This window comes from Coloeus monedula (assembly GCF_965178545.1).
Source record: "Coloeus monedula genome assembly, chromosome: 4".
Taxonomy (NCBI): Eukaryota; Metazoa; Chordata; class Aves; order Passeriformes; family Corvidae; genus Coloeus; species Coloeus monedula.
In genome coordinates, this window is record NC_138784.1 from 23,661,354 (window position 1) to 23,685,481 (window position 24,128).

Consider the following 24,128-nt stretch of genomic DNA (forward strand, 5'->3'; position numbering starts at 1 on the left):
AAGATAGAAGTGGCACAGGAGAGGAATCACAGGTATTCACCCTTATTAACCAGAAAATCTCCTGCTGTGATGGATGCCTAATTGGGAGGTGTAAGCAACTGGTGGGATGATAATCAAGCTAGCTTGCCTCATAGCTCAGGATGGAAAGAAAATAATGTCTTCTCTTTAGAAGTATAGGTGGGGGGTAGAGGGCACTAATTCCTATTCCTACATGTGCTGCAAGGGCCATCTCTTTTTCTCTTGTGACTGATAAGATGGGATGATGTTGAAAAGCACCTGCTTGGAAGGTTCAAAGGGTTTTCACAATAGAAGAAAAGAGAATCTGTACCAAAGCTGACAGCTGGGAGGGATGGCTGAAGAATCCCAGATACTGGGAACTGCTGGTGAGGAGGCTTTTCATATGTGACACCTCCTGGTATGCAAGAGAAGTTTACAGGTTGTCCTCTTGCTAGTAAATGGCCTGAGAGACAAGTATTTGTCCTGTCAATTATTTTATTAACTCCATAATGGTACAAATCCAGTGGGCTTTTCGCAGGCTTCAACCTGAAAGCAGAAAAGGAAGATAACTGCCCCACAAACAGGATTTACCGACAAGAGGCAACCTTTCCCAGGGCATTTTTCTCCTGGGTCTACAAGTAGTGCACCTCCTCCTGGAATGGCCATACAATTGTTCAGAGCTCCGTAAATCCAAGAGGCGGGGGGAATGCTCAGCAGTGGGTGGGGTTGGTAAGACTTTCAACCCCCACTTCTAACACTGTTTTCCCCAGACCCAGGGAGCGCAGGTCTTGGTCCCAAGCTGATCAGCAGCCAAGAGCAGGCGTGTGTGCTGAGTTGCGGGTCGCCTTTGTTTCTCCTCCCAGCGCTCCCGCGGGTCACCCGGGCATGGGTGGGGAGACACACGCACCATCCCAGCTGCATGTGCCTCGGGGTGCACCGAGACCCAGGGCAGCACGACAGGACAGGACCCACGGCCACTTTGGCAGGAATATGATGGACCCCCGGGTATGTGCTGGACAGAGGAAGCCCAGCCTGTCCTTTTCCATTGAGGAAATCTTAAAGAAACCCTCTGCCAGCACTGCCCCGAACAGTGAAGCCGGGAACAGAAGTAGCTACGCTGAGAGACCTCTGTCCCTAAAAGCAGGGTCACCAGTGGCCTTTGGTAAGTACCAGTTGTAACACTTAATGAAAATGCTCTTTTCTTTTTGATCCCTAAAGCTGTCAGGTTTAATTATGTAGAATTTTTATTCTTTAACTTTTGTAGGAATCTGGGATTTCCCTTATCATGTACAAATCATTCATTATGTATACAGAAATAATATTTTAAAAATAATTTGCTTTCAACCTCGCAGTAGACGGGACTCTGGGGTTTTGTACATTGCGAAGCCTCAATGTCATTGGAGACGTGAGTGTGGAACCTGAAAAGTTATTTCAGGTAGCTCTCTCCAGTGAGGAGTGCTTATTGTAAAAAATACAGCACCTTTCCCTTTAAAAAACAATATTCTTGTTATCTGGCGGGGGGAAATGAGAAATAAATGCCCGTCATAAGAAGGACAGGTATTGAGATGCAGGAAGTGAGCCTAAGACTGTTGCAACTCTAACAAAATCTTTGGAGTTTCACTTATATCAAGAGTTGACTGTTGTCTGGAATTACAGCCAAACCTCATATCAGCACCCTTTTCTGATAAATTTGACCACTCACCCTCAAGCCGCAGAAATGGTCTGTCAGGGTAATGGTACCTGTAGGAGTGTTAGAACTCAATTGCTGGTATAAGAAAAGAGGAGGTATATATGTTTAATAATTTCTTCTTATCATCATGGACACTAGGTTCTTTCATGAACTAAATAAAAACAGCTAGTAGAAAACTTGCATGGCGTTGATCTTAGCAAACCAGCAAGTGCATTAGACTTTTTGACTTCAGTTTTCACAGTTTAGTTACTCTGGCCTTGACTGGACTTTTACCCTCACAGAAATTGTCTCCTTCTTTCGTGACACAAAGAACAATGTCCAGTGTTTTCTGGATATTGTATTTCTTTTTCTTTTTCAATCTGCATCTTCCATGAAAAAGAGATGCTTTATGTATACAAGCAGATTCACTTAAACAAAAAATTACCTGTAATTTTGACACAAAATTTTCACTCATCTCTCACTCATCTGCTTTCAACAAAGCTTAATGCTACTCTTTATTTTTCGTAATATAGAGAGATCGTTTCATGGATCAGGACCCCGTTTCCCAGGACACTGGATGAACCACCTATCAGTAAGGGAGAGAGTCTTTTTCCAAAAACCTGGCAGTCCAAGAAACCATTGCCTATCTGTGTAGTTTCATCTCTTTTTATGTCCAAACTGGATACCGATCTGGACTGGAAAGCAAACAAGACACAAGTGGTGAGGGAAACTGCTCACTAGTGTAACATTAGTCACTGGGGTTGGACTCAAGGCCCCTAACACTGCCTCTCAGTCATGCTTTGCACAGGATTTGGACTTCTTTTTGTTCATGTGTGACACAGGATAACTTGTCTCCTGACCACTCATCTCACAGCTTTGGGGCTGAATATACCACTGCTGCCTTTGTGCCAGTAACTGCAGCTTTCTGTGGAAACCTGTGTATGGGGGGGAGAGCATTCTGCTGATTTTCCCCACAACCATAGGATGAGGTTTGGGGGGACCTCTCGAGGTCATCTGGAGGTACAGCTTCCTGCTCAAAGAAAAAGCTGTTTCGAAGATAAAACAAGGTTGGTGAAGGCTTTGGCAAGCATTGCTTGCCTGTTTCACCCCTTGTCCTATTGGAGGACTACAGCATTTGGAGGTTTCCTTAAGCTGCTTTTGCAAACTGGAACTGGACAACCAGTCCTGAAAGCAGCAAGAGCTTGGTAGTTTGTAAGGGTGGACAAGGACATGGCTGATTCTGGTGCAGGTGCAGTGGGGCACATGTGCCGAAGGAGCACAGGTGCCAGGATGTGAAGGGGGAGAAATGCTGCTGTGAGCTCTGGCAGTGTTGTTCTGTGAGCTGAAAGTCCTTTCCTGAAGGTCCATGGCAGTCACTTTGTGCCACTGGATCCAAAGTGAGACAAATAACACCACTGAAAATTCAGTTGGTGCTTGTTCATAACATGGGCCTTAGAACTGCATTTTAACAACATGAGAGTCTTCTCTGGGAACAGAGACAGGACTTTTTTATATTGAGTCTTTTTCACAATCAGTATGTTGAAGCCCAGTTTCTCTGTGTATCTTGGCTAAATCTGTCTTGGCCACTGCAAGCACAAGGGTCTGACAAATCTACATGGCAGGACATGGTGGGTTCCTGGGACTGCACTGCTGCACTGCCAGTGCAGCCTCACCCCAAGTTGCTCCACCTGAGCATACAGCCAGTTTTTCATCTTGAATGCAATGCAGGCAGAACCACCAGGCCTTGCCTTTGGCTTTGCTTCACCACCTAGCCAGAGAGAGATTGCAGCTGTAGCAAGAGAATATAGTGATTCTTCTCTCCCCTGCTAGAAAGCAAGGCTGGATTCATAAACTTAAGGCAATGTAAAATATTAACTAATGAAAAGAGTATATACATGTGAAGATTCACTTAACTGTTACTGGAAGTAGGAAAACAGGAAAGCTGTAGAAATCTTCCAGAATGTTGTACGTTGTTTTTGTAATTGATCAAGGATGTTTAAAAAAAGAATGAAAACAAAACTTTTTCACTACTTGTTTCTTACCTAAGAATGTGATACCTAAGTTTATTACCCTTTGCTTTCCGAGCAGAACTGTAATTTATTCAGATAAGTTATATTTATTTCACAAGTGCAGTACCCTGTGCTGTACATCTTGGGATAATTGCTGTATTTCATCTAAGTTGTTCAGCTTCATGCTATATAACACTGGCATTAAAAAAGTTGTGTAAATAATCAGCCACATCTCTTATGGCTCAGTGCTGGCCAAGGTCAGGGAACTGAAATGAGCTAGGGAACTGGCTGGAAATTCCAGAAAACTATACAAATCCGGTTGCTTTTTCATAACAGTTCAGCAGCAAAGAAGGACGTACTACAGGTCAGGGCTTAGTTATATCTTACTATGGATTTTAATAACATTCCCCACAATCCCATAGAGTATGTATCTGAGCAAAGCCATGATTCATATGAGAGTCAGGAAGATCCATGTGGCACCACATACATACTCATGGCTACCGTAAGTTAAATACTGAGGCCAAAAATTATCATCTGATGTAGACAGTCTCAGTACCAAGATCACACTTGTCCTGGAGTTTAAATCTAGTCATTCTGAGCTGAGGAGATGGATAGGACCAGGGGAGCAGAAGATGCAGAATGACAGAAATGGTTGGACTTGGTGGTCTAAAGTTTGGACTGGTTGATTTTAAAGGTCTTTTCCAACCTAGGATTCTGAATGAGAGGTGCAAATCAAGATTCCCAAGAAAACCCATGGGTGCTGGACCAGATGACTTCTAGAAGTTGCTTCTAACAAATTATTCTGAGCCTCTGACAAAAAGGATGTTGTGATGTACAGTGTAAGCCTCTCACAGAAAGCTGGGGCAGGACTTGATCATGTATGGGGAGACCTCTGGGCCTGACTCCGAAGTTCATGTGTTTTTGTGAGTGTAATTCCAGTGGGACTTGGAATAAGGAGTGTGCAGTCTTCTCTGAAGCATTTGGCTTCCCAGTTGCATTGTTAGCCATGGGGGAGTTCACTGCACAAACACAACTGCTAGAGGGCCTGGAGCTGCAGTTGTTGAAGCCTGCTGCAATCTTTGAAAGGCTCTTAGCCAAATTAAAAAACAAATAATGAACAAGGAGGCATTTTAGTTTGCAGTCCGTGCTTTTCCTCTCATCCTTTTGTCACAATGCCTAGAAAGGGTAGCCATGGCCTTTGTAAGGAACACAAACACCCAGTGAGTGCTGATCTCCTCCCTTGTGCCAGCTCTTTCATTTAAAACACAGAAGAATATCAGGTCTATTTCAGAAAAAAAAAAAACCCTTAAATTCCTGGGAGCCTGATTTCAGTGTGCTTGAAATTACATCTGAAATGATTGTTCATTACTCCCCTGGTTTCTGCCAGTGAGGTTTCACCAACAGGAGATCCTTTATCAAGTCAGGGAGAGCTTGGGATGAGAGTGTTACACCTGGGAAATTAATAGTGAGGGCAGTAACAGATATGGTAATTTTGTCATTCTGCCTGTGTTATGTTCATCATGTTAAGGATATGCAAATTAATAGGAATACAACCACCACTTCACACACAAATGTCAATATGGTGATTGTTCACCTTTAGCAACACTCCACCCAGCTTTATCACTAAAGAGGAAACAAACTGAAGGAATCTAACTGAACAGATACCATCTGGCCAGTAAAACCAATTCACCCCACCTATTACAAGGCAAAACAATACACCTAGAAGGCAAAAAAAAAAAAAAAGGAAAGAAAGAAAAATATGTAGAAGAAAGAGAAAAACAACAAAATAGGAAGATGCTTTCATTTCTCAGTGATAGACTCTTCCCTGTTCACAGCCTTAGCAAGACCCTAAAATCATAAACCTTTTGCCTCCACAGGTCTGTATCTCTCCAGTGATTACACAACAAGGCTTAAATGGAACTCAGGTCATCTGAAATAACCTCTTGCTTTCAAAGTGAAACACTGCTATCTTGCCTGAAATTGTCCATCCTTTCCTATGCAACTGAAAGTCAAGACAAAAAGACCATTTTGAGCCACAAGTCAAAGTAATTTCTGTGCATGACAGTAACAATTATCTCATGTTCTGCTAGGCTGAAATGTTGTTGCCTTCCCTGGGGAAAAAAAAAAGAAAAGAAAACTACATTCCCTGGAGGAAGTTTTGCCCCATGCCAGTTCATGGGTATTTTTCAGAGCTCCCTGCTGGAGTCACATGAATGTGTATCAAAAATATTCAAGCTGGCCTAAAGAGCAACCACTTCAGACAGTCTCTTTACTCGGTCAGAACAATAAACACCAGAGAAGGTTGCAATGCAAACAGGACTGGGGCTCATAACTCTCAGCTATGTGCTGTAAACTCAGTATCATCAAGTATTCAATCTTATCCTCCAGAAAAATGTCTTGATTAATTCAGCCTCTCTTTAAGGTTTATATTTCTTTGATCTCAAACAACTAATCCTCCCACTCCTTTTCACCAGTTCACTGAGACACTGGCAGTTTCCCATCTGCCTAGGATCCATTTCCTCCCTGTTCTTTCTACTTAAGTCTGTAATCTGTGCTCATACATAAATTGTGCTCATCACTGAGGTATGTGAGCATCTCAGGGAAAAATTTTGGGGAGGAAAGTTGTATATAAAGGATAAAGACATCTGAAAAGTCTTCTATAATATAGAAAATGCTAATGTCATTCTTAGAAAGCTTTAATCATTCCCCATAAGAGCACCTTGCTTAGGTACCCTTATATTTTTAATTACTGTAGGATATAAGCATCATCACTTCTGTAATATATTAATTTTCACACCATCACATCTAGCAAAGGAGTGCAACTAGTCCTTAATTTAAGGATGGGAGCTGACATAGAAATCCTGGGCTAAGAACCTATGCCAGTACTGATATCCTCTGATCATCTGTTATTGAACCCTGCCTCATGCTAGTGACCATTCCCAGGTCTGTCCTTCTCCTTTATCCCACAAATATTATTCAAAACCTCACCTGTTTTCTCACCAGAAAACTCAAAGTTAGTTGATACTAAAGGAATAAAATGAGTCCCGTTTTGCACAATGTGCCTCAAACGCAGAGGTGGGCCAGGTTTTTAAGGTCCACATGACTGGACACATGTAATTGTGTTTAGAAGGTTACTCAAGGAAAGGTGATAATTTAAATAGGTAACATTTGAACAATTATCCTTTATTGAAATGAGATTTTGGCTAATTTTTGGAGCTCTTATAACTTCGTTTTCTTGATGTAAATGTCAACCCTCTTTAAAATCCCTATTATGTGGGCTCTTAGGGCAGAATCAGAATTGGGTATTTTGTCTTCAGATGTTACAATTATCATTGCTCCAAAGCTGCTTTCAAATAGAACTTGTTTGTTTGAGAAAATAAATCTCTAACAAGTCTAAGAAGTTAGATGTTTTGCCAATGCCAGATGTGACAATGCACGTATATAATATATATATGTATATGTATACATATATATGTGTATATATATATATATATATATGTAAAATGTATATTTAAAAGTGGAGTTTCTTCCAGTACAGCCTGTAGTGGTTCACACCTGCTGCCATTTAGATATGAGAGGGGAGAGGGGAAGCAGCCACAGGTGCAGCAAACCTCAGAGCCTAGATGTGAGAGACTGCTCAGGAGTGCAGTCCATTATTACATTAGGATTTTAATGGTCTTGGGCAGTAATAGCAGACAAACCGGTACTGTCGTATTTGCTCCCGGGTCATGCAAACCATGAAACCTAAATTCCTCAATGGGCTCATTGTGTTTATGTGTTGCCTCTTTCTCTGGCTTTCCAAGCAAAGAAATCCAGGCAGGGAGGAGAACTAGAGCAAATTCTAGGTTTGCCATTAAAGCAGCACAGACACAGATGTCTTGTCTCCGAAGAGTCAGCTGAGCTTTGATTGCACCTACCAAAAGCAGCACATCAAGCATTCAGCATGAGGGTTTATGGCAAGGCTTTAATACAGAAAAGGGAGGTGGAGAGTGGGGGATTTTTTGTCACTCTCTTGGGATGCTAACAGCCAAAGACAGCCCACTGACTTAAACCTTGAGGCCTCCCAGCATGTTATATTTCAGTGCTTGGCTTTGCAAGGTCTGCTTACATTTATAACGAGGAGTAAGAACTCATACTGCATTCCTGAGGGTAGAGAACTCATCTGGAAGACCTTTGTGGTGCCCCTGCTGTACAATGAGGTAATGGTGTTAGTGATAAGGCAACACCATGGCTGAAGAAAGATTGTGGCTTCTGGGGCCAGTTTCCTCAGCACTTGGGGTCAGGTGTCCTAGCACATGTCATCACTGGTTGCTGCTGAGGTTACCTTAGAGATTGTTTATAATGTCCATTCTCAAATCTAAGCTGCACTTAGACAGGCCAACACACGCTTCTCCTGTTAGTCCTGTCAACAAGAGCATGCAGGTGATTTCACCAAGATGAGTTGGCAGTCAGTACCTTCCTAGATATCACCAGCATCACCTGTCACAAAGGCAGATGGGAAATGTTGACAGCCTGGGCAAAGGCTGCCTTTAGAATTGTCCAATGCCTAAATCAGAGCAGCAGGCAGCCCAGATGGAGAAGAAAGGACAGATGGACCTGAAATGGGGAAGACGCTGACCTTTAGCCTATTCATTGGCCCATTTTCCTTTAGGGTAGATGTATACCTACAGGGACATTTAAGAAAGGACCAGACTTTTAAAAGCATTTGGCATCCAGCAAATTCCATGGCGATCTTGCTGACAGATTTTCAGGGCAGCTCAATATCTACTCTGCTTCCGAGTTCTTCAGAAAAGGCAGCCACTAATTTGGATACTGACAGGGAAGCTGAGATTTCTTGATCTTTTGGTTATGCCTCCTTATTTCTACAGTCCTTTTTCAAAAATCTCTCGTAAGGACCATTAAAAGTTTTAAGGTGGAAGGAAGTAGAGAACAGGCTAGATTTGGGGGTCAAATTCACCGAGATCCTGTGTCTGCAACATGGAGTAATCTTGGCATTGAAGTACAGCACAGAAGGATTAGGGCCATTTTAAATATGATCAGGTTTGAATGGTAGAGTATCCAGACCACTTTTTTCACGCCAACTGGAAGGTGTGCTGAATGGTGGTTGCTTTATTCAAAGCTGTCTTGCGCTGTGTCCTTCACAGATTCCAGCAGCAGGAGTCAGTCTGACTGTGACTTACGTTCAGCCAAAATGCTTCTTCCCACTACATGTGCTACACCCGCGGCCAGAGCAAGGAGAGTGCAGGCAGCTCACTGCAGAAGACCTACTGCCAGCCCAGTGTCCCTCCTGGGTGAGGACATGGCACGTGAACATCTGGAAGGCAAAAGAAAACATGAGGAAGACGAAGATCAGCTATGTGGTTTACCAGTGGACCATCCACTTCATGGTGAGTGCCTCTATATCCACACTTTCCCCTTCAATGCCCCAAAACACAACTGCTATCTTACAGTTACGCACATGGCAATACCAAGCAGCAGACATCATGAATGTTTCCACTGGCTGAGTCACAGTAGATGGTCATAGCTCCTGGATGAGTCACAGAGACGGTTCTTCATTCTTGCCATCAAAAGACTGAAGAGCCACTATTTGAGCTAAAGTTCCAGCTCAATCCTACCAACTCTACCAATGTTAGTGCTAGGGACTGCTTTTGAGTGTTTATTGCCCTCCTGCTTGGGCTGTGAGGAGTTACCATCTTCTGAGCCTCACTGCCAACGTTGTGCAATGCTCATTTCCTGGAAAATGTGCATTGCACAACATGGGGAGAGAGGCTGGTGAATAAGCCGAGTCAGCTCAGTGTGTTCTGTACACCTTGGACCCACTGTACAGGTGATGAAGAGGTCATCAGCATGCACACAGGCAAACTGTTGACATGCAGTAGATCTGGCAGGATGTGTCAAGCACAATTTTCAATCCTGACCATGTTGGTGTATCTGCTAATTTAATCAGCTGTGAGCACTGGTAAACAGCGGTCTATCTCTTAGCCAAAGCACAGGACAATACAAATATCCTTTTCCAATATGTTTTACAGAGACTTTAGGCTAAGCAGGATACATGGTACCTGAACAAGACAAGTTCCTAACAGATGGATGGCAATTAATTAGCAGCATGTGACAAAAATTCCTCAAAGTTCTTTGAGTTTGAGGAAGAGTAAATGCAGACATTCATACTACACTCCAGAAAACAGGTTTTCAGCAGCAGCAGAAAGGTGGTTTTTTAACAGTTTGTTATTATTTACTCCAGGAAAAAGAAGGCCTTTCATTTAAGTCCATTGAAAGTGGCAGATGCAGGGTTTCTCAGCTGGCTTTCCTGAGAGCCACACATCATCCTTGCTCCATACTCTGCAAGCTGGCAGGAGAAGCAACTCTTTCTGTGAAATACGTTTGAAAGAAAATCCTTGTTTCTGCCACTGTTGCTATGGTATACATGAATCTTGTGACAAGCTGCTGTCACCTTCTCCTCCTGCACAAGACAGCCATCAGTCTTGATGCAGGGAGAAGCCTTGTAAGATAACTGGAAATTTTAGCCTTCCTTTACCCTGTAAGCTGCACACAGCTCATGACAGCAGGACTAAATCATGTTGCCTCTTCACAGAAGAGCCAGGGCTGTATGTATCTGGCACTTGGAGTTGCCTCTGAGTATAAAAGTAGAATATTCACACATGAGAAAGTCCCCAGCCAGGAGGATCACACCAGAGCTGGGAGGTAGCTGTCCTGACTTGGCACTTAGCCTCATTGACCAGCTCTGTGGTGGGTACCAGCCTCATCAGTAAAGCAGGGGAGGAAGCATGTAATTATCTGCACAAAACTGAGCCAAGATGAACAGCCCCTTTCAATGGCAACGTGTATTTTAAACGCATTTTAAACAAAATCCCTCTGTTCCCTGGTGGCAGTGAGGTTTTGAAGCCAAGCAGAGGTTTAATGATCTGCCATTTTCTAGGCTACTGGTTCCTGCAGTTGCCAAGCCTTTGATACAAACTGGCTGAAGAAGGAGGGAGGATCCTAAAGCATTGGATTGACGTTTTCCCTGTGGTGTGCAAACAATGACGTTTCGGATCCCGTTCATGCACTATGGCATTCCTTGCAGAGAGCTGTAGGCCTGGGTTTAAAATACTTTCCTGTATCTTAAGTTTCAGCCTCCTCCTTCCACTTTGCATTAGGGGGGAAGAGCTGGCAGCTCTTTTTCTCCTTCCTCTGGCAGTGGCAGGTATCACCTTTCCCAGACAAAGTCAGCAGCAGCACCTGCAGGGATGGTAGACTGCAGCATCCCTGGAAGCAGTCTGTAGTCCTTACAGCTCAAGCTGATAGCATATTAACTTGTGTTTACACACCTTTTGACTCTGGGGTGCCCCAGACATGCTTTTGGCATGGCAGCTACAGGTCAGTTACGGGTCCTCTGAGAAGGCAGCTGGGCAGTGCCAAATGCCCCTAGTGTATCCATGGAGGTAACCCCAGGACCTCCCTCACACCAACAATGCCTACAAGCACTCAGAGGAGCAGCACCAGCCTCAGGAGCAGGAGACCTTTCTGATGTGAAAGACATCAGAAGCCCTTGGCAGGGCATTCCCTCATCTCTCTGTCTCAGCACAGCTCTATCGATGTAAAACATGTTCATAATTTCTGACTCATCTAGACATACATATCTGTTTAGTTGTCACAGAACAGAAGAAATCAGGAGTGCTATACAATCACCTTGCAGGCAGGAGGGCTGGGCTTTGGTGCTATTTTGTATAGGTGGAGAAAGGTGAGGAGTAGGCTATGACAACAGCCTCTTTCATGGGCAGGTGGTCTGAGATAGCAAGAGCACCCTGACTGTGACCCTGAGTATGAATTTGGAGCATATTTCCAGGAAACCCTGTAACAATTCCCTAAAATTTTTCTTTTCCTACAAAATGGCTTCTGCCACTAAGCGGTTTAGAAATGCAGTGTCATTGAAGCTAAATAGATTTATGCCCTTATCACAAACCACTTGCAGGAAGCAATGCCTCTTGTACTTTGAACTTAGAGACTGCATTGTAAGCAAAAAAAGGAAGAGCCCTCATATGCTAGAGACATGCTGACACTGGCATTTAGTTTTGCTAAGCCCATATTTGAATTTGGGTGCCTTCATTCTGAATGTTGTGGGCTTTCACCTGTGGCCTTCTGCATGAAAAGCTCAGCAGAACCTTTTCAGAAAACCTGGATTCTTGGGAAAGATCACCTATGGACACTGGTGGATTTCCAGTCTTGTGGGATTTCTTCTCTGGGCAATAATTCAAGGACAGCACAGATTGTGCTGCAATAAACAGAGCTGGCTCCTAATTTCACCAGAAACTGAAAGGTTCAGGCTGTGATCCACAGGTGGTTCATGGGTTCGTGTTATTTCCTGCAGCTCATGTCTTCATTATTCACTGTAGAGGAGGCTGCCCTAATGAGTCAACATCACCCAAGTATTTCCATAGCAGAAATTCTCTGCGCATTGCTGACTGGGAGTTCAGAGACATTTCTATTAATCTAATTGTTTCATTGTTATGATACTATCTGTGATCCCAAAGCATATTGATGAGTTCTGGTGGCAATTATCATAAAGACAACAGAAAGTACAGAGATAATCTCAGTTCTGGAGGAATTCCAGTATAAGTCATGTCCCCTCTGCATGCCAGTTGCAGACATCTTCAGCTTAAGTGTTTATGTTTTCTCTGAAGTCATAAATTCACTTGTACTGTTCATTTGTGAACAATATGGTCAAACCCCTGTGAAACAGCATGGTTTGTGTCTCACAGAACAGTCTTTTCCCTAATATGCTGACTTATCTTAATGCATTTTTGAAACACCCAAGAGACAATGAAGCCCTGTGTAATCACAATCCCAGATAAATATCGGCTGCCCAGAATATGCTAATGGGACTGTGAGAAAGGGCACAAGCATCCCATTGTCCTGCAGAACAAAAGGAAACAATTTTAAATGAAAAGAAAAAGCGGGAGAAAAAAATTAAATGCCTATATATATATAATTTGGCTGCCATTAGCTATCTTACCAGCCTTCTGTTTATCTGTGTGAATAGTCCCCGCAGCCCTGTGTCTCTACGGTGCAGTGTTCCTCTACATACACTTGGAAATGCCCCAGATCATTGACCTTGTTTTGGTGGGTTTACTTGAGGTATTTTTGAAGGCTGATTCTTTTTTTTCCTCCCTCTTTGAAGACTGGCTGTTTATAATGACACCCTGGATATTAAATGAAAGGCACAAAACCTGAATCCTTTACTCTCATCCTTCAGACTCCATTCACATAGAAGTCTCACTGGTACAAGTAAACACTGAATAAAGCAAAGCTGTCAGCAGCTGGGGACTATCATAAATTCCTTTTGTATTGTTTCTTCATGGGTTTCGGGTTTTATTTATTTAAAGCAAATGCTAACATTTAATGCTTTCCTCAAGCAGCCCCTTCTTTCCTGGGAATTTTGGATCCAAAGGGTATATTGCACAGGACCCAGAGGTTAATTTGTTCATGCTCGTCAAATCTGTGTAATGTGACCACTTGTAAAACTGATGGCACATCATGATAAGTTTATTTCAAAGGTCTTAATGAGTATTTATTGGCTTCTCCTAAATTGTCCTAGAACTTTTCATTACATCCCCAGGATATGGTACTGTTAATTAGTGTTCTTTGAAATTGAGGGCAAGTCTTCTACCTGCTGTATTAGCAAGCCCTTTACACTTAAAGGGGAAACAGCAGAGGCAGGGGTGTAAATAAACTTTCCTGTTTGGTGTCTAGATGTTCGCAGGTACAAATAACCACAAAGAGCAGGAATTAAGAAGAAAGCAGGCTATCTGTGCAACCTGCAATAAGCTCAGCTTTCTCCCTGTGGCAAATGGCTGGTTTCTCACAAGGGTGTTGGACCAGAGAGTGTGGGGAGAGTGGTGGGGAACCTGTTTTCTTTGATGAGAACCATTATTGGTTTAGGCTTTTGGCCACTTCTTTTAAGGTAAGGTTTGACTATGGCTAAACATTGACTGAAATGAATGGGTCAAGTGTCAAGTTTGAGATTCAGCTGCATGGGGAGCCTACACAGGCATCTACCCCAAATCCACATTGGTCTGAAGGAGCTTGTGAAGGTGCAGGCCCTTTGGCCTAGGTACAGACCTGATATTTTGCTTCAGCCTTCAGATATTCTGCTGACCACTGGTTGTGCCAGAACTATGCACACCAGCATTTCAGGCAGCAGCATTTGTAAACACTGTCATTACTTTGCAGGCAGACAGGAAAGGTTAAATTCACCAGGGGCTCAGGTTGATGGTGAGCACGATCCTCCACAACAAACTGTCCGCATGAATGATTTCATACCTACCGTCTACTCCTTGCCAGCTCCTCTGACAAGCAGACTAAGAAACTCCCTGACCACCACTGTACAGCCTGCTTAAACATGTTTCTAGCCTGGTATTTTTAGCATTCCTGCTCACACCCCCTGAAGTCTGTACCTCTCTGCATGTCAGTCTTGCTTTCAGGTGATTAGGCACCGCACTCAGTGCCAGGGTGGAATCAACTCTATGTCAAGGAGTTTTGGACTGAAGGGAGGAGGTCAAGACTTTAAAAGTTCAAGTTGTGCTTCTCTGAATTAACTTTGGCAATGCCTGAACAGGCAGCAGCTGGGTGCTAAATGCTGTGTTTCACTAGCAGGAGGCTCTGTCTGAAGCATATTGTACCTATCCAGTTAGGATCAGTCTCTCTGGCTATGCCAGTCCTTCTTAACAAAGGCTGAAAAACCGCTTTAATAAAGATTAGCCGCACTGCAATACTCATGCCTAAATATTGCAGCGCAAGCTCTTTTGAAAGCCATGAGACACCTCTTCAGCTAGGAGAAGGGCAGCCATGGGCACACATCTGTATACAGACGAGCACATTTTGTCCTGATTCCATCAGCACTCTGTAATAACTGGAGGTTTTTGCTATGAGGCTCTCTGCCATGAGCAGAATGTCACCAGAAGAAAACAGCATTCAGAAAAGCCACGAGAAGCAGCTGGCTGGGAGATCCACATATCTGAATTACAGAGAAGAGAGAGGAACTTCTCTGGGAAAGGTGAAAAAGGAGAAAACAGAACCAGATATAATGAAGCTCTATTCAACACACCTGAGTTTCTTTCGTAGCAACAAATGATACAGTCAACTTTGTTACACAGAGAAAAGTGAATTTCTGAGAATATATAGCTAAAACCACTTGTTTGCTTATGTAACTGCTTTCTCCTTGTCAAAGAAGCAGCAGAATCTTTGGATCTGGCTGCCTCATACTGTGAGAAGGTGTCTGTCCAGAAATGACAACGAAGATTGCAGCAAGATAAACTGACCCCACAAATTTTCATCTACCTCGATTACCTACCTCAAGGCCAATAATTTGCTAGGGCTGATTTCCAGCCCTTCTCCTGTGTTTTTAACTCATTGTCCCTCCAGTGTATGGCCCAGCTAGGCTTGATACAGTCCTAGCTGCTACTTACCTAGGGGTAAGTGCAAATGGGGGATGCAGTTGTAGAGATCTCCCTGAGGCAGTATTATTCTAGCTGGTTCAGATATGCAGCTAAGAAACAGCAGTGCAAGTTGTACCATAGGCTATTTGCCTACTACAAAATGTAGTCCAGAAGAAATTTGCCTCAAGTATGGCATTATGGCAGCTGTACAGTTTTACTTAACAAACTGCAAAAGTAACAAACCTTTACAAGCAGTAGTCATCAGTATTGATTTGCTCATACCTCTAATATCTTGAAACTGTGTTATACTGGGCAGTGGAAATAAGCTGCAATATGCTGAGCTAAAATTGTGGATATAAGCAATAGCAAATCAGATGCTTTGAGCTGTGCTTAATGCCTTAAGTTCCCTTACTTTTTAGGGAAGGAATGATGGGGGGGCTTTACTTTATGTGGCTATTTGGAGGTCAGAGATTACATATTAAAAAATAAGTTGTAAGAGGCCTCTGGAGACTGTCTTGTCCAACCCCAAATCTAAGCAGGGCGAGCTTAAATCAGGTGGCTTAGGCTTTTGTCCAGTCAAGTTCAGAGTATCTTCAAGGTCTGAGCCTTCGCAGCCTCTCCTGGCCCACATCAGACTACCCTCATGATGAAAACATTTTTTACTTATTACGTAACCAGAATTTTCCTTGCTGCAACTTTTAGTCATTGATCTCATCCTCCCACTGTGCACCTTCAAGAAGAAACTCTATTTCTACAAAGTTCATACGTTTCAACTTGCTCCAAGTCTGACCTAGTAATAAAGCAGACCTGCAGAGGACAAATGAGTCTGATACTGAATTTAAAGGAGCTATATTGCTTTATCAGCATGGAGAATCTGGCCTTCCCAATGTCAACAGTAAGGCAATGTATAGACAGCTGTATCTCTAAGCATCTGAAAATGATGACATATTTAGCTGCCTTGTATTTTCAGGCTTGGCTTCAGCAGTCAGCTAACCTGCAAATGACTTTCACAAAGCATAAAAGCACACTTGAATATCCCCAGCTTTTACATAAAAAATAGCTCAGGAAACTCAGACAGAGTCTTATTTCCCCAGAGATTCTAGAGCCACATTTGAAAAGCCAAAGTTACACTTCCAACACTTCCTAGTCTTATATCTTCCACCCACATTCTTTATTAGACTGTATTTCTGAATGCTGTTGTTTGCTGTGGCATCTCTAAGCTGAGTCCCAAGGCAAAGGGAACTATCAAAGCTACACTCAGAAAAAGTTTCATCTTGCAAGACAAAATGTTAACACAGACTCACAGATTTTTTGCATTTCTTGATAGTTTTGTAAAAAATTAAAAATAGAATTACTGATTACTTATAGAAAAAGACACACTTTTCTAGATTTCCTGCTGGCAAAAGCCTTGATTTGTTCATAGGAGTCTATTTTGTTAGCAATTTAATTTCATATCTAGTCGAAATCAAAGTTTGTCCTTCAGTCTCTACTGGCCTGTAACTGACCTCACATTACTGTATCTTGTTCAATCTGATGAGTTTCAGCTTTGAAAAGTATGGTTTCAGTAGGATTGATAATTCTGAGCACTGTGCAGACCCTCCCCTTACATAAGAGTCTTGTCAATAAAACAGTTCACCTTTCCAGAAGGAAAAATGTGGACAATTAAGAGTGAACTGATAGGGAGTTTCTTTTGCTCATCACCAAGTTATCTGGGTCATTTTCATACCCAAGAAGCTGGTATGAGATACCAGAAACTCATGTGCCTGTTCTCTCTGAAGCCATGCTCTCTAGTCCTGGACGTTTCTCTGGTGCCAGCAGGACAGAATATAGTAAGCCATAGTAAGTGTGAGGTGAAAATTCCCCAAACAAGAAACAGCATTATGAACTGGGAACCCTATCATATCTACAGGGGATGTAGTGTCCTGAGATTCCTACTGTAAGCACTGATACCTCCCTTTTCTTGCATATAGCAATAAACGCCCCTTACAGTCATCTTTTGAGAAGGTTCAAGAACACGTAATCAGGGCTTCTTAGGAGAAGGTGCCCGTTCCTACCTTCAGCATAAACCCACACAAATATTTCTCATTTCAAATCTCTGCCCCAGTAGTGCCAGTGAGATTCAGTGGAAATAACATTTTTCTCTTGAGTCTGAAGCCAATGCTGCGGTTTAATGAGTAGCACTTTGATAGGCTGGTAGAAAGTCTAATGATACTGATTTAATTGTGTTGGACATCACCTTTATTAGGGTGTTTCTGAGACATGGTAGTATTGACAGTGTTTATGATAAATGGCACTCCTCGGTTATTCTTGCATAACTGCTTTCCTTTCAAAGTCCCCAAAAGGTTTAGAAAAGATGAAATGTTTGCAGTGGTGTCGTGTCCCAGGCTCCTTCCTACCAAGTTGATGAACAGAATATTTTAATCCTTATTTTCTGTGTCAACAGAGTCACAATGAGGTTTTGATTACAGAATGAAAAATGTTATTTTCTGGTTGGCACAGAGCCCAGTTTATATTGGCCTAGGTGTTTAGTTACCTTTTCACTTTTTTAGCCCTCCGAAGGATGCTAATGGCTGAACAATAAAAAGGGGAAAAGGTACCAAGTCTCTTTGAGGGGCTGAGCTAACCTTGTTTGGTTTATTGTTCCCATCAGAAAGAGTATGCCTCTAGTTACGTAGTATGAATTGTTAGTTGTCATCAGACCATGGAAGACCAAAAGCAGCTATTCAGAATAGCAATTTTCTCTAACAACATGGTTTCATTGATGATTACTTCAGGTCATTGAGTAGCAAGCTCATCACAGTCACTAAAATAGTATTAGAATTTTTATGCACCTATCAGATGCAGTTTTCCGAGCTCAATAGAAAAAACCCTGTGACTCACAATGCTTGGGGCATGGCTTCTTGTGCTGGTCATTCAATGTCAGCTGGAAGATACTCCATTTGTGCATCAGAGAAGATTCCAGCTTTGGGACGAGGCTGAGCTCCACATTCTGCAGCTGCTTTTTCTTCCTCCTTGCAAGACCTTCAGCATAATTTCAGAGCAACCAAGACCTTATTCTAACTTGTGCCAAGTGCTATACAGAGTTCATGATCTAATAAAATACCATGGCGTAGAAGGGCATTTTCAAAACACTATAGGAGTGTTGAAGAGGTACTTTTTGTGCTCACACCACAACAGGTGAAGAAATGGAGCAGTCTAGGAGTCTCCTTAGGAATTCACAGCACCTAAAATTTCCCCATGGGCTGCAAGGCCTTATTCTTAAGGTTAAGTTCTTTAGGTTAGGCTTGTTTAGAAAGTTCCCACACCACAATGGTACGGTCAGAAAAATGCCTTCTCTTTTCAACTGTAGAGTTAAACTCCTGGCTATCCCTGCTGCTGTAGGAATGGTATGGGAAGAGAGCAGCAGTCAGTCAGGGGTCACTTTGGTGACAAACTCATTGCAGGGCTAGTGTGGTTAAAATATGTAGGGGGTTGTAGCTGTTGACGTGCAGTGGATCCATGGAATTAGCAGTGCAAATGGACACTTTTGACTCTTTTCTTTGATGATAAAGGAGTTTGTTCACATTCTCTGCTAGGTTAGGACCCAGTCACCTATGATAAGTACATGTCTAGAAGGTGTTGTAGATGCCATCCCAACTGCAGAGCAATTTACAGAAATTGCTGCTTCTCTGAATCTTCTTGTGGTCATGTAGCCTTTTCCTGTAAAAAATAATACATCTTTCTTTGTTTTCACAGCTGAGAGGAAAGGGAAACGAAGAATCCGGACAACATTCACAGCTGAGCAGCTCCAGGAACTGGAGAAAATTTTCCGAGTGACTCACTACCCGGATATCCACATTCGCAATCAACTGGCAGCAAAGATAAACCTCCCAGAAGCCAGAGTTCAGGTACAGTGTGTCTCCAAAAGGCTATCTTCACTGCAATTCATTCATTATTTGGCGTGCATTCTTAATAGTTCATGCCTGGGTGACAATGCTAATGAGATACATGACCTCTCTCTTACCCTACAGACGAGGCCAGTACAGCAATAGCTTTTACAAATAAGGAAAGAAGTATTTGTCACCCAGCTGTGACTAACCAAATGGAATTAATCAAAGGGTTAACAGGAGCTCTAAACGTACTAAATGCATAGCAAATAGCAGTTACAGATGGTTATGAGCAACCTGTTGGACTCTGTAGTGACAGAGCAGCCATTTACAAAAATATTTATTAATCATTTATCAACTGTTTATAGGCTAATATTCATCCAGTACAAACTGTCATCCACATCCATCTTCCACAGGGTCTCAAAAAAAGTGAAAATAGTTGCCAAAATAGAAGTGCTTCTTAGCAATTCTGTATTTTGATATCACAGGCTATAAATGCCCTGGCTGTAATTTCAGTGCACCAAAACTAATCCAGTTTCCCCCAGTTGTAATGTAATGTTGCTGACTGAGCTAAAAATTGACCCCAAATGATTACTGCATATGAAATCTGCTACATTAAAATATACATACCACTCTCTCATTTGGTGTTGTCTACCAGGCACTGTAGTGATGATTTCTGCATGAGGCAGTTTCTGCACTTGCCTCAATGCTATAGTCATTGTTGTACTTCTTTGCATATATCCCTCACTAACAATCAAAGTTCAACCCAGAGCAGTTTATTAACTCTGACATGCCTGGGACTATTGACTAGCCATGATGATGTTGCTTCATCATTAGGTGACAGGGAGAATTAGACCTGCAACGCCACAATATGCCCACTAGAAATACCAATGCACCAACAATGCATTTCCAATGGCATAAAACACAAGCTGGGATGCCAGTCAGTGTTCTCCACAGAGCAATGAATCGCATCAAAGAACAGGGCATTTTTCTGTTTAAAAAAAATTGTTTATAATCTGTATGGGGAAAAATAAAAATGAGTTGTTATGGGAAACATCAATCTGAGATGTAAATGAAAGAAGTAAAAATAAAAAGTCCCTCATGTATGAAGTGCAGATGGCAAATTCCCAATTCAGACAGTGTTATACATGACACAGGAAATTCTGTGTTTGACCTCATCCTGGCTGATAAAGGGAAATTAGCCACAGAACTAAAAATTAGCAGTAACTTAGGTTCAAGTTACAACTTATAATTTTGACTGACTGCATTTGTCACACATAAATCAAATAGCATGCAGAGAATTTCCATGTGTACTTGCTACTTTGAAATGATAGTTTTGACAAAACGAAAACTTTGTGTAAGTCAAATCACCTCAGAAATAGAGTGTAACTGGGGAAAAAGTAAATGAACAACCGTTGGGGTCACCAAATGAAGCCCTTTATAATTGTGAAAAATCCTGTGTCCTCCAATCAAGAAAAAAAGGTATGATTGCTGTCAAACAGCTTAAGTGGATAGATAAAGTTGTATAACTGCATGTGTTATACAGAAAAAATTACGAAGCCTGGATGAGTAAACATTAAAAACAAGAAATTATAAAAAATGAATGAGCAAAGCAGGAGGATGTGGACCAAAGCTTTGGTCAGAAAAATTAAGGATCAAAAACTCAATAGAAGTCAATTAAGAAAAAAAACAAAACTCAAAGTGATCAATTATATTGATATGTTTCTTTATAGAAACAGTAGGACTGTCAAGGATAATGCATAAATAGCAAAGATGTTCAGTCATAATTTTGGCTTTATGCTTGGAAATAGGTAAGGTGGCAACACCGTCCATAAGGATAATGTTGAACAGCAGCTGCTACAGATAGATATTTTTGAATCTACACATCTCAGTAACTTACCTCCAGTGGTTCTTAAAAAGCTGCTTGAGAAGCAGTTTGGTTCATCAGTGTTGATATTTAATCAGTTCTGGAGCATGAGAGACATGCCATTCCTGGGGCCTTGAAGAAATCTAATGTTGTGTTAATATTTAAAGGGTAAACAGGACAACCAGGTAATGACTGGCCTGTCAGACAAACACTGATTTTTGGCAAAACTGTGAAAAGGAGTATTTACTCTGTTAATGGAGAGTTTTAAAAAAAAGATAACATACTTAATGCTTATTAACACTGGTTTATGAAAATAGACGCTGCCAAACTCATCTTTTTATGGTGAGATTATTAGTGACAGTTTTAAACTGAAAGAAGGTAGATTTACTTTGTGTATAAGAAATTCTTTATGGTGAGAATGGCAAGACACTGGAACAGGTTGCCTGGAGAACTTGTGGGTGTCCCATCATTGGAAGTGTTCAAAGTCAGGTTGAATGGTGCTTTGAGCAACCTGGTCTAGTGAAAGATGTCCCTGCCCACAGCAGAGGGGTTGGAACTAGATCTTCTTCAAAAGATGCATTCCAACCAAGACTAGTCTATGGTTCTATGATTCTATGCATTTGGTTGATAAAGGTATGATATCTGTGGTAGACAGAGCATGGGGAATAGGTTTAAAACACAATAAAAGGAACTCATGGTGGGAATTGAGAAATCATTTTAGATGTAAGGGTGCTGGAGAGCTGGTTGGGCAAAATAGAGCAGTTTGGTCTGAGAAGTGCTAAAATCTTTGTCTTTATTTTAAATAGTATGTCCATGAAGTGAGAACTTTATCCCATGTGCAGATTTTAGGAGCACTTCAGAGACTGAATGCTGGCTTGAGTGCCCCCTTTGCCCTCTATCACTTTGTGAGTGTTACATGGTGCAGTTTCACCATATAACTCCTGCATGATAGAAAGGGAATAGAGAAGTTCATACAGACTAAGCAGTTTCCAAACACATGCAAACCCAGATAAACAAAACTGTCAGTAACCTCAGATACTTCTAACTATCAGCAGTATAGCAAAGGGCTCCTGACATTCCCATTACTTCCTGGGTGAGAGATGCAGAAATAATTGAGCTACTCATTATTTGGCTTAAAATACATACGTATTTACTTCCAGTAGCACCTGGCTTCAATAACTAACACTTTGTGTTCGTGTGAACCACTTGATTACATTCAAACAGCAAGCCCCTTAGCAAGCTAGAAACTACAATTGAAGGCGGCTTTGACTTTTCACAGCGATGCAGCAAGATGCACAACTGCAGCTGCACAATAAATACATTTATGCCTCTGCCAGAAGGCAGATTGGTCAAATCAGCTGACAGATGAAAGGAACTCCCCTGAGAAAATTAGTTGTCTGTTTTCCAGTGCAAAAGAGATGGCAGACAACATACTCAGACTGCTGAGTGATCCCCTTGGATCTTTCACTTAGGTCCCTTATGTGAATTTCCAAGTGCTATCAGCTAAATATAGGCAGAACCCTGTTACTACATCTCCACTGGTGACACACTTTCATTGCAGCCCAGCAAAACATCTAGGTGGATCTTTTCTCAGTGTATTCACTTGGAAACAGGGTGAAAGAGTTCTGTCATGACATGTAACACCTTTTAGGGAAAACAGAATGCTGTGTGCGCTGACCACTGCACAGCTTTGACCACAGAAGGATCTGCTTTCCCCAGAGAGCACTGGAAAACCTTCAGGTTTCACCCTGTCTTCCCTTGAACAGGGTGATCTTATTTCTTCTGTGAGCCACAATAGAAAGCAGGCTGTCATGGTAGTCCAGAGATCCCATATGCTATGCAAAGTGTGCAAAGTGCTCTGTCATACCCAGTGGCTTATTTTAGATTTGGCCCCTGGTTCTGCTGAGCTGGAGGTCAGTGTTTTCTGATGCTCAGAGTTTAGGGAAAGTAGTTGGCTGTGAGAAGTTCCTCCTTCACATTCTGTTAATTTCTGTACCTTTTCTTTCTTACCTTTGTCCAGATCTGGTTCCAAAATCAGCGAGCAAAGTGGAGGAAACATGAAAAATGTGGCAACTTTGGTGGTCTTCAGCATCTGACAGAAGTTGATTTCATTCCTCTTCCCAAGTCAAATATCACAGTGAGTATTGGACACTTTGTATAAAGCCACTGAGGGGGTGACAGCTATCCTTCACCAGGTAATTACTTCACCAGTAATCCCATGGGACTATCACAGAGAAGGAGTTCTGGAAAAGACAGAAATGGCAATATGATGACAAGAAATCCCAGCAAATCTGATCAAATAACACATTTCTTCATAGAATTAAACCTGTTTGTAAGTATTCTGTGAGGTGTCTCCTGTAGAGTGGTCCTTCCCCATTTTGCTTCTAAGTCACTTCCCTGCAAATCATACTTTGATTCAGAATGTCTTTATCATCAGAAATTTCCTGCAAAAAAGACATTTGCAGCCACAAAGCCCTGTTCCTTTACAGACAATATCTCTTTACAACATCCAGATTTGGTTAGGCTGACCAGCACTTTTTGCCCTTGGCCTACACTTTAGCAGTCCAGGCCTGTTATTATTTAGGCTGCCACACAGGCTATTTCCCTGACAAGAGTTTTTTCATGGCTAGAAAAACGGGTATTTTGTTTTGTGTCCTGGGTGACAACACACCACTGGGTTTTAGGAGGTCTGTTTTTCTAAACTTTTCTTCTAAATTACTGAGCACCGGGGAAACAAATAAGGTTGATTGTAAATTTTATGTAAGTAGAAGTCCATATTGATTCACCTGAGACTACACTTTTATTCCTGAAAGGCTCCTAGCTTGATGCCAAGAAAGCTCTCTGTTTCCTTTCCTGCCGTGGGATACTGCTCACCACTGCAAGGACAGCTGACAACTGCCTGGCTGCCCAGCATGCTCTCCTTCGCTCCCCACCACGTGGAGCTGCTGCCCTTCCCAAAACCATACTTGCTCTTCAATGTCCTCCCCTCTTACGTGTCGACACTACCCCCCAAGTTGGAAAGGAGCAGTATGTGCGCCAGCTCCTCATAGAGGAGGACACGGGGCAGTGGGGGGCTTTGGGGGATGCCTTTCTCCCCATGCCCTCCATGGAGGTGTGCAATTCCTCTCCTCGAACAAGCCTGGGATGATGGGTGGCAGTGGTGCAAGATCACCATGCTGGACAAGTGCTGCCAGGAGTTGCTGCAGCCCAGTGGATGTGGGAAGAGCCAAGGATCAGAAAGGACCTCCTCGTCTCCCTGAGGAGCAGCACGCTCCGTGGAAACCC

At 42.3% G+C, this 24,128-nt stretch overlaps 1 protein-coding gene across 1 annotated transcript; it reads left to right on the plus strand.

The window, feature by feature from the left end:
• Positions 1–987: 987 nt before the first annotated feature.
• On the plus strand, positions 988–23,893 carry ISX (intestine specific homeobox; the record flags this gene model as incomplete). The annotated part of the gene is made up of 5 exons (XM_082281180.1): positions 988–1,159; positions 8,820–9,062; positions 18,846–18,997; positions 22,864–22,980; positions 23,657–23,893. 5 exons carry the CDS (start codon positions 988–990, stop codon positions 23,891–23,893), a joined length of 921 nt encoding a protein of 306 aa, XP_082137306.1.
• Between the last annotated feature and the right edge of the window lie 235 nt (positions 23,894–24,128).